Below are 10,993 nucleotides of genomic sequence, written 5' to 3'. Positions count from 1 at the left end.
TCGCTTATCCTGTGAAAGGGCCTGTAGCCTAGTGGTTACAAGGGCCTTAGTAGCACCTAAGGTCCTGGTTGGAGCGAATTTTCTAAGGATTTTCTAAGGTTCTGGGTTCCGCTGATCAGGCTGTGTTCCTTAAAATAAATAGTTCGCTTATCCTTATTTTTTAGAAAGGATGCTGGCTGATCAGGCTTCGGAGATGCTCTTACGGGTAGGGTTTGCGTGCGTTGTGAGCGTCTGCGTTATACTGTGTTCCTTAAAATAAATAGTTCGCTTATCCTTATTTTTTAAGAAAGGATGCTGTTGTGTTGTTTGATATCTCGTTCTTACGTGATTACCAGTTTCACTTTCCCTGATATGTCTATATGAATAATAATATTGAGTCTTAAAATGTACCCCCTCTGCCAGGAGACCGGTAGTACCATATAAGCCACTTATTATTTCATATTCTATTTACCATATAGTCTCTTCATCTAAAAGTATGAATATATTTTTCTTAAGGAGATTAATAAATAGAATGTGAATGGTTGTAGTTGGTTGAGATGGAAAAGCATGTAAAAAAAATAAATAAGGTGAGGGTTGTGATTGGCTTTGATAAGAAGATATGTGAAGAAGTACTTTTTTTAAAAAACAAATTTGAATCCTATAAGTAGTTGCTCCACTGGTTCCACGATACTTATCCTTTTGATGAAACTAAGATCAATTTTTTTTACCTAAATAACTTCTTATATATTTAATTTGGATCCATGGAAACTATATGATAGATTAATCTTAAAATATATTCAGTAAATCATATATTTGATTTGAATTTTTAAACTTAAATTTGGAGTTGATTAGGAATTTTTCTATCATAGTTTATTTTTCAAATTTTGCTTTATAAACATTAAGGACATGTATATAAAAGTTTTATTCACGAATTATTTTTTTACGAATAGTTGTTTTGCTTTTTTTCCCTAAAAGGCCTAGGCTTTCTTCTAATCCCTACTTTATAGTTCTATAAAGTTAATGATATTCTCCCTTCTCTTATGAAGCCACATCATATTAATTGTTTTTAGCCTTAGAATGATACATCAAGGGTATAAATTAAGTCACATCATCTCAATCGATACTTCAAGGGTGTAAATTGCATCTCTTCACATTACCTCAACTGTTTTCAGCCTTTAGATGATTTATTAAGAGTGTAAATTATATCTCTTCCCCAAAAGATACACCATACAACCCAACCATTTATAACCTAAGAATAATTGATAAAGGAACAAAAACATATAAACCCATGAAAAATATCATATAGTAGTTAAGAATTTTTTTTAGAATTTATATCTACTATATTATCTATATTACCACACAGTTCTCCCGTAGAAACGTACGAAGTATACATCGGTTAAAGAAAAAACCCAATGCCTTGATGGGAGAAGGGCAAGTACAAATTAAAGGTTGGAATCCTTCAGACAGAGCCCAACACAAAGCAATGAAGAGGTGAGGCCAGAAGCAGAAGCACCCACACGACGACACAAATGGGCCGGGGTGTGCACGATTAAAGAGGTCCACTGGCTAGCTGCCATCTAAGTGCAGCCATTCTGCATGGCCACGGGCCTTAATATTTCCATCTTGATCGATCGTCCTCAAAGCTCCTCCCGATCCTTATATCGTATGAAAATTTGTAACCGGAGCATTATAATTTTGTTATAAAGTTTAAGATATATTATTGATATCTCAATGATATATATAGAGTCCACATAAGTCAATGATATATTGGTCAGAATGATATATCTCGAATTTTGCAAAATTATAATGACACGGTTATTATTTTTCCTATATTTATCAAAATATAAAACATTTTAGCTATGTATTTATAGTGCTAGAACCTATTATATTATGAGATATAGTTATTATACTTGTACAATCTACTAAACGAGGAGCTTAATTCACCTTTAACGTAGCACATGGATGTGTGCTCGCTGGTGACATGTTGATACAGAAAAGGTATAAATAGTCATCCGTATAAATTTATTTTTCAGTTACATTGAAGAGTGAAGACGTACATGTACGCACAAATCACGAGTGCATTCTCGATGGCTTTATCTTAACACAAGCAAGAGAGTCCCAGGCCAGTGGCAATCCGTCAATCGTATTGAAATTAATCCAACTGAAAATATGCTCGCATATATGTATAAATGTACAATTATTACTGTGTTGGCAAATACTCTATCCGTTTCACGACGTAAGACTTTCTAGCATTTCCTATATTTATATGGATGCTAATGAATCCAGACATATATATAAATTATATATATTTATCAATTGATGAATATAGCCAAGACTAGAAAGTCTTATGATATGAAATATGGGTATCATAAAATATGGGTAGTATATGTTAATTCAATTGTCATGTATATATATTGTCCCTGCTGATTCATAAAGTAAAACTACCACTTGTACTTGCAATGAAATATATATGCCCTCATCTTTTGTTTTTTTAATTAAAAAGCTCAAACGATATATTTGTATAAGACTTTTATATACGTGTTTTTCATGATTTAAAACAATAGTTGAAAAATAAATTGCTACGAAAAACCCAAAATCAGCTCTAAATTTAAGATTAAAAATTTAAATTAATTTTAACTTATAAGTATAAATAGAAATGAAAAGATGAAGCTAATAAAATAAGTGCAAGGAATCGTCGGAGCACAAGTGTACCGGATGAGATTGTAATCCGTCTGAGCACCCAAATCGATTGTAAATCATAGGAATTATTGTAGCTAGTACTACTCTCTATCCATTTCCAAGACTACATCAATCGCCCATTGTTTATCAAAATTTTCGTGTATGCTAGCTTCACAATATCATTTATATGCACGGAGGAAAACAAGAGTGCACAGTGATCAGCTGTTGCGAATTGAACTCCCTCACCCGTGACCTGGGTGCTATTGAGATATTCCAAGCTGCAACGCTGCTCATACGTCTTTGAGGGTGGTCATGCCGAAAAAAATCCAGACAATGTATTTACAAACAAAAAAATAATTTATAAGTAAATCTTTGTATATGTATTCTTAATGATATAAAAGGCATAACTGAAAATTTAATTTCAGTGAAAAAACTCTCAAATTAACTTTAAATTTAAGGTTAAAAATTTAAATTTTAACTGCTAATCATAAACAAAAGAGAAAAGATGGATGCTACAACCATTTCCGTGTTCTCCCTTAGAGAAGTTCAATAGTATAGTCAAATACTATCTCCAAATCATTTATAGTTAATCTAATAGCCAATTCATACAATAGTTACCTATAAAACATATACTACCATGTCTCATTTGTCATATACTGTCTTAGAGTCCGTGCTGCAACTGGCTATAAATTTATAGTTCACTGCTCTTCTCTCACCTCTCTTATCTCATTAAAACATATTTACAGTTGGCTTATAGTCTGCTATTATACTTGCTCTTAGCTAGATTTGATGGATTCTAGGCCGATCCTACGTTGTACACCACGCATGCCAGGCACGACAAAAAGATTGAAAATGGATCGAGAGAGAACGGTACGATTGTGTACATTTGCGTGGTTTTTTTTCGATACTTCTCCCAGAGACAACAGGGTTAAGTTTGGATTGTTTGGAATTCGGCTACGTGGCCAGTGGCCATGCACTCATGTCCAATATGTGGTTCGTGATATGTGAATGTGGCGGTGATTGGTGACCAATTTGTCACCAATATTCGATCACTGCTAGTAGCACGTTTCTCTGCCCCGCTCTCCGTACATTCTCATATGACACCTTGTAAATGCATCATGCGGAGAGGTTGGTCTAGCGTGGCGCTGTATGCAGTGGCGAAGCCAGAATATAAATTATCGGAAGTCTAATACGTACTAATTATTTAATTTTTATACTTATATACTAATTAATATGATATAATTTAGTAAGGATCAGATAATTTATCCGGAGTCCGAGGACCCCGGGAAGGGAAACGTAGGTTCGTCACTGGTTGTATGGGTTTCAACCCCAATACGTTAGGTCACTATGTAGAGTAAGATGAATAGAAGGAAGAAAAAAAGTAACCACCTGTATTATTTGATTATTGGATCCGTCTTGATGAGTGTGTGATATAAATGAGGCAAATTCGAAAGTGTGAGAATATTTGTTTTTGTCGTAATCGCAACTAAAGTGTAGCATGTATGTTCGTACTTACCTGAGGCTCTAAAGTTGATCGGGCTATATAATATGTTTAAATCTATGAAATTGCTCAAATATGTATGCGTTGTGCTTTTGTGTAGGGGTGATCGTTTGGCAATTTTAGGAAATAAGGTAAACATAATATTTCCAAATGGAAAAAAATGTAATTTTTTTATATATGTATTCTCAACTATCAAAAACAAAGTCTATAAAATAAAAAATACGATGGAAAATATCAAATTAGCTTTAAATTTAAATTTTAGTTTATAAGCATAAAGCAAATTTAGCTTATAAGCAGAAAGCAAAAAGATAAATACCGATAAATTAAAGTATTAAGAACAATTGCCGGCTCGTTAATGAACCTGAACTTTGTTTCGGAATAACGCTGGCGTGAGCTCTGTCTCCTTTTCCTGCGCACAGAAAAGATTCGAACTGTAATTGAAATTTACCTATAACCGATCGATTGCCTTTTAATTTTGATCTCACCGGAATTAAGTGTACTATTTCTGATGAAATGCTCCCCTAACATGCCACACTTTTCAGTCGGTGCGTCCTACCATTCCATCTACCACCCCAGACGCGTCAACGAAAACACCGTTATAGCTATATATGTTATCTTATGTTTAAACACCATTTGATTTATTTAAAACAATTAATTTTTGGATCTATGTTTGATCATTCATCTTATTAAAAAAATTACATAATTATTAATTGTTTTTGTGATTTGAGTTATTACTTAAAATAATTTAAGCATGACTAATGATTTTGCATGTTTGCATACAAATTTTGAATAATACGAGCAGTAACAAATAGATCCAAAAGTCAATGACATCAAATAAAATTAGAGCGAGTAATATTTTTCACTAGATATAGTTTATATTTAAACTTCAACTAATCTTTTTGACAAATAAGTTTATAAAATCTTAAGCATATTACGAAGATATGTTTTACGAGAAATATAACCTTATAACTTTTGTTCTTAAACAATCTATGACCCCTTTTGGAACAAATGAAATGTGACTGAATTTTACGTATATAATTTTGATCCCATGGAGGCATGGAAGAAAATCACACCAATCCATTTGGATCACAGATTTCGTGTGCACCTAAACATTCCGTTCTGGTCTGGATCCATGTGTTTATTTATATGGAATGGGCTGTTTTATTGGAAATTTAAAGATAAATACGGATGGGGATGTTATCATATTCAGAATTACTGGGTTTTTTGTGGTTCTACTCAAACGATTTTCCTTTCAGCCGTGGCATTCAATTTATACATTTATTTACGCTCGCATGTATTTTCTAGCATATTTTTATATTAGTCTATGATTGAAAGTCATACATCTATCTAGAAATATAAGCACCACTGGAGTCTTTTTAAGAACTATTCAGAATGTCCACGAATATAATCACATTCTTACATATTTCCTCACATCAACCAATCCACAACTAGTGATCATAATATCTCAAAAATGGTGATTATATTCTTATTTGGAGAGAGTATATACATTCTTCATTTCTAGAAAAAGAAAAAGAAAGATGGCAGTAGCAGGGGTATGGTATATTCTAACGAAGGGTACCCCCACCGTCGAAATATATAAAAGACATTCTAAAGTTTCATCTTATAACAAAGTATTCTCACTTTTCATTTAAATTTCTGCACATCATACCTCTCAGCTACTCTCTCGCCTAAACCACTAATTACTTTTTTTAAAAAAAAGTATAGTATTTATTAGGGTTCATCCAAACGGTGACTTCTCCACTACGGTTATCGTAATTATGATGAGGGTAGTCATAATGCAGAACCAAATGGTAGTTTCTATTTGTATTTATTGTTATGCCACATAAACAATTTGTTAATGTGACAGGTTATTTATTAAAGGGAGAGAGACAAAAATGAAAAAAACTAGTTTTAGATTAAGAACTAGTGTCTTCACATAAAACAAGATTGGTTGTGAGAGAGATGAGTGTATCATGTGATAATAAGATACAAAAGTTGTATCGTAGAAGATAGTTTCTTGACATATTTTAGTTTCGAGCATTAGAAATGCCCTGATAACTACGATTGTCAAACCATTAACACGGAAATCGAAAAATTGCTTTTTCCAAAGACGTGCATCGTCAGTCTGGTACGTGCATCGTCAATATGGTCCAGCGCGCGACACCTTTCCGCTTGTCAGCACAGGAAACCGGGCCAGCTGGGCCCCGCTGCAAAACGCGGCCTTAGGGGTTTAGTTGGAGAAATGAAAATTTTTGGGTGGCACATCAGACATTTGACCGGATGTCAAAAGGAGTTTTTGGACACGAATGAAAAAATGAATTTTTCAGCTCGCCTAGAAACCGCGAGACGAATCTTTTGAGCTTAATTAATCCATCATTAGTACATGTTGGTTACTGTAGCACCTATGACTAATCATAGACTAATTAAGCTTAAAATATTTGTCTCACGATTTCTCCTATAACTGTGTAATTAGTTTTTGATTTTATCTATATTTATACTCTATTTATGTGTCTAAAAATTCGATGAGATGTTTTTGGATAAAAATTCGGAAGTAAGGCCTAGTACGGATTCGAGTGCGCCGCATGGCTTGGCTGCCTGAGCCGGGTGGCCGGCCGGCCCTGCGCGCGCGCGGTGGAATTTGATTGAATAGACCGGCCCGCCGCGGGCTGCGGCTACCGGCCTACCGCTCCTGCTGCTGCTGCTGCTGCGTGCAGGTTGCTGCTGTTTTGTTCGGCCAAATCAGCAAACCGATCAGCTGCTGTTGTCTGGCGCGCGCCCGGCCGGCCTCCTGAACCCTGATGCCGTGTAGGGAATCTAAAGCCATTCACAACAGTCGAGGATACTTCCCTAGGTATCACATAGATTATTAGTATCATAGTTCAAACCAATTAAAATGTAACCTACAATAACTTTAAATGGAACCCACAACCTTTAATTTTTTCTTCACCTCTCTCCCCTCCTCTCTCTCCCCTCTTACTGCCGCTCGCGCTTCTCTCCCTCATCGTCACTCCATCTTATCTCCCCCTCACTGTCGGTTCTCGTCGCTCCCGCATCTCTCTCCCCACCAGCTAGGGATGGCGGCGCTCCATCCCCTCACCGGTTCCCGCCGTTCCCTCCTCTCTCTCTCCCTGCCGGCCAGGGGCAGCGGCGCTCCCTCCCGTCTCCAGTCTCTCTCTCCCTCCCCGTTGCTCCCTCCTCCCTCCCCTGGCGGCCCCTGGTGACGGCGGCGGAGCGTGGGCGGAGCGAGGGGCGTCGGCGGCGGCAGCGGATGCGTCCGTAGGCGGCAGCGGATGCGTCCGTAGGCGGCGGCGTCGGCGTCGGCAGCAGGCAGGCGACGGGGTGCGCCGGAGCGTGGCGGAAGTCTGGCGCGTGCGCTTCTCTCTCTCCAGGACCACGCCGAGCTCCTCTCTCTCCTCCCAAGGACCACGCCGAGGCACGAGCTGTCACAGTGCATGCCTTCGTACGTGCCTCGCCGCCTGAGGCGGAGACGCGCTCACCCTCGCGAGGAGGCGCAGGGCTTGGCATGAGTCGCAAAAAGCGAAATTTCTCATACTCTCTCCATCGTGGCACGTTGAAGCCAAACGGCACATTATCGCACAGTGACTGCGATGGTAGCTCGAGGCCGGGGTCCGACCCCGACCGATCTCTTCTCTCCTTGGTGGCTTTTCTATGGATGCATGATTGTTGCCGTTGAGGTGGCTACCTACCTACGTAGTACGTGCCAACGTTCCCGTGGATTGATCATACTGAAGGACCAACGATATGATTGGCGCGGTCGCAGTGGGAACTATGAAAGATGGACGCTATTCCTCCTCGTGAGCGACAGTTGTCGAGCCCTCTTTGCATCCTTCCCCAACCCCTGCCCCCTGTCTGACCAGGCCGTGTTCGCCATGGGTGAACGAGGTGGTTAGTTATAGCGGGAAAACGTAGTAATAGATTGATATATAACTAATTAATTACTAATTATTAAAAAATATATATAATAGATTAATATAATTTTTTAAAATGATTTTTTATAGAAAATTTTCATAAAAAATACATTGTTTAACAGTTCGGAAAGTGGGCGTGCGAAAAAAAGAAAATCTAAGGTAACATATAGTACAGTCGAACGCGACCCCAATCACCCAATGAAACCCTCCCTTGCCAACGCAGGCACAAACTTATCTTATAGCATTATCAACAGATACTGCAATTAGAATATGTGAGACATAAAAATTACTACAACAAATACTTCATCTCATTCTTCATAACTAGAGCATCATACATATTGGAATCCTCTTCACTCACTCCATATCTCAACGTCCAATCATCAGAGGAGAGAGCAAGAACACCATGAGATGGGTTGGTTACAAAATATTAATAAAACATGTATGAATAGTGTAACATGGATGTTCAGTGGAAGTGATATCTGATACAAAGAGAGAATTTATTTTTAAATGACCATCTAAATAATAATATGGATGATCAAATTTAGATTAGTCGTTGCAATGCTCCTAAAGTGGCAGGGACGGAGCGACATTTGGAGAGGGGTATCTAGAGAACCCAGTTTTATATAGTTGTCAAGCATACAAAATTAAACAGAACTTGCAAAAGCGGTGAAACCCGATTCCCCATAGGGTTTTACTATGTGATAATATTAATGGGCAAATATATCTCCTTTCTAATATGGGCAATCCGTTCATCTTACGAGCTTAAAAATGACCTAATGACATTTGCTCATTTTACCGAGCACCCTCTTGTGCTTATGATGCCCCGCAGGTTTGGTTAATTTTTACTGTTCGTTTATGTACATATCAATTTTCACTAAAATCGCATCCAACCATAATGATTTATCAGTACGGTGCTATAAAGCTGTTACCGATAATATGATTAGTCAGTGGTGGAGCCACCCGTCGGACTGATCGTGCAGTTTCCTATGTCCTAATAGCTATTGTCAACGATTAAAAAAAAACGGTCGATCACCACAGGACACCGTTAGTTGCTCTATCTTGATGGATTCGCTGGCCTTGCCCCTCTCTAAAATCAGCGAAAGTCGTTGATGACTGCCATTGATGATCACACTCTTTTTTTCGTTTCCGTTTATATTTATATGTTAAAATTTAAATTTTTGTCTTAAATTTAGATTTAATTTTAAAATTTTTTTTATCATAATTTAGTTTTTAGCAATTTATATATAAAAAATAATTTATAATTTATAATTATATCATTTGAACTTTTTCAATCAACCACCGCCGAGCTCCTCCTCACCTGTCTATCCAGCTCACCCGCCCGTAGGCCGTAGGACCGACCGTGCGCCATAATTTCTCACCACGACACGACGGGTCACCCTCCCCACGCACATGCACACAATTCCGTTAACTATATTATCCCTTCACGCACGCACGCACCAGCAGCACATCGCCGCGCGCGCGACCACGCATTCAAGCCGGCATCGGTCAAACCGCTGCACGGTTCCGGGACACCGTACCGCCCCCGCCGTGCCACTGAATCTAGCCCGCACGCAGCCACCCATGGTACGTTCGTTAACCTCAACTCACCGCACAGTAGCGTGTCCCGCGGCGCACACGCACGCAGGCGAGCGAACGAACGACGGCCCGGCCCCCGCGCGCCACCACCGTGTCGCGGGCGCGGCTATATAAACCGATCCACCACACCGACAACGTTAGCCAGTGCTACACACGAAGGACTAGCTAGCTCGATCGAGAGGAGGTCGGAGTAGTGGGTGGGTGAGGCGATGTCGGGGACGGGGGTGTGGGTGTTCAAGGACGGGGTGATGCAGCTGGAGGAGGAGCGGGCGGCGGGGAGGAGGAGGCTGGTGTACGTGCCGGCGAACGAGACGATGGCGTCGCTGCAGGCGCTGGAGCGGAGGCTGGCGGGGCTCGGGTGGGAGCGCTACTACGAGGACCGCGCCTCGGTGCAGCTCCACCGCCGCGACGGCGGCGCCGACCTCATCTCCCTCCCGCGCGACTTCTCCCGCTTCCGCTCCACCCACATGTACGACGTCGTCCTCAAGAACCGCGACCACTTCAAGGTCGTCGACCTCCCCACCTGCAACTGATCCATCCAACTCTTTCTCACTACCATGGCTAGCTGTGTGTGTGCCTGTATGCATGTGTGGGGCTTAATTAATTTAAAGCCTCTACTTAACTCAATTAATTATATAGCTTTCACTGTGTGTATGAGCAGTACTGTCGACTATGATGATTTAGGTTGGTCACGTGTCTGTGTGTGTACGAGCAGTGTCGACTGGAGTATTGTTTTGAGTAGAGAGCATATATGCGCGTGCATCGTGCTGTGTACGTACGTGCTCATGTACCAGATTAATTAAGGTGGGCATTAATTGCCACCGGGTTGTACTGTTGTTGCACAGGTATATTGTTAACCCTGCTTATTAATCTGCGCGCGTACGTGCAAGGTGACATCACACGAATATATCATGTATATCGTCAGATTTGGCTTAATTTGTACCGTACCGAACTTGACTGTATCTACATGGTTATTATTTCCCAGATTTATGTGTGGTAGGGATTATGTGATGGTGATATTTTGGCTGGCCAGCCAAGATTCTCGACCTTTTAGATAATGGATTTTCATTAAATTTGGCCAATACACCACGAGATTCTGCACTATATTGATTAGTGTACATATACTAATCTATCCTCCAAAGATCTAGTTGGGAAACACCACTTTTGCAAATCCTCGTACTAACAAGTCATCATGCCCACACACACGTGAGGTTTTAATAGGAATCCGACGAGTTCACGTATATGTCACCAGCATCTGCTTCTTTAAGCTAGTTTGTACAAGGATGTGCATTCATATATGTGAGCTCTC

At 39.8% G+C, this 10,993-nt stretch overlaps 1 protein-coding gene across 1 annotated transcript; it reads left to right on the top strand.

Annotated features, from left to right (window-relative positions):
• The first annotated feature begins 9,844 nt into the window (after positions 1-9,844).
• On the top strand, positions 9,845-10,621 carry LOC102709257 (flowering-promoting factor 1-like protein 5). The gene has a single exon (XM_006650010.3). The coding sequence runs from the start codon at positions 9,894-9,896 to the stop codon at positions 10,215-10,217; it is 324 nt and encodes a 107-aa protein (XP_006650073.2). The 5' UTR covers positions 9,845-9,893; the 3' UTR covers positions 10,218-10,621.
• Positions 10,622-10,993: the final 372 nt, after the last annotated feature.

This window comes from Oryza brachyantha, chromosome 3 (assembly GCF_000231095.2).
Source record: "Oryza brachyantha chromosome 3, ObraRS2, whole genome shotgun sequence".
Classification (NCBI taxonomy): Eukaryota; Viridiplantae; Streptophyta; class Magnoliopsida; order Poales; family Poaceae; genus Oryza; species Oryza brachyantha.
This window is presented reverse-complemented; position numbering and strand designations above follow the sequence as displayed.

What these genes read in the sequence shown, in the direction of transcription:
- LOC102709257 (XM_006650010.3), top strand. Translation starts at nt 9,894, where the DNA reads ATGTCGGGGACGGGGGTGTGGGTGTTCAAGGACGGGGTGATGCAGCTG.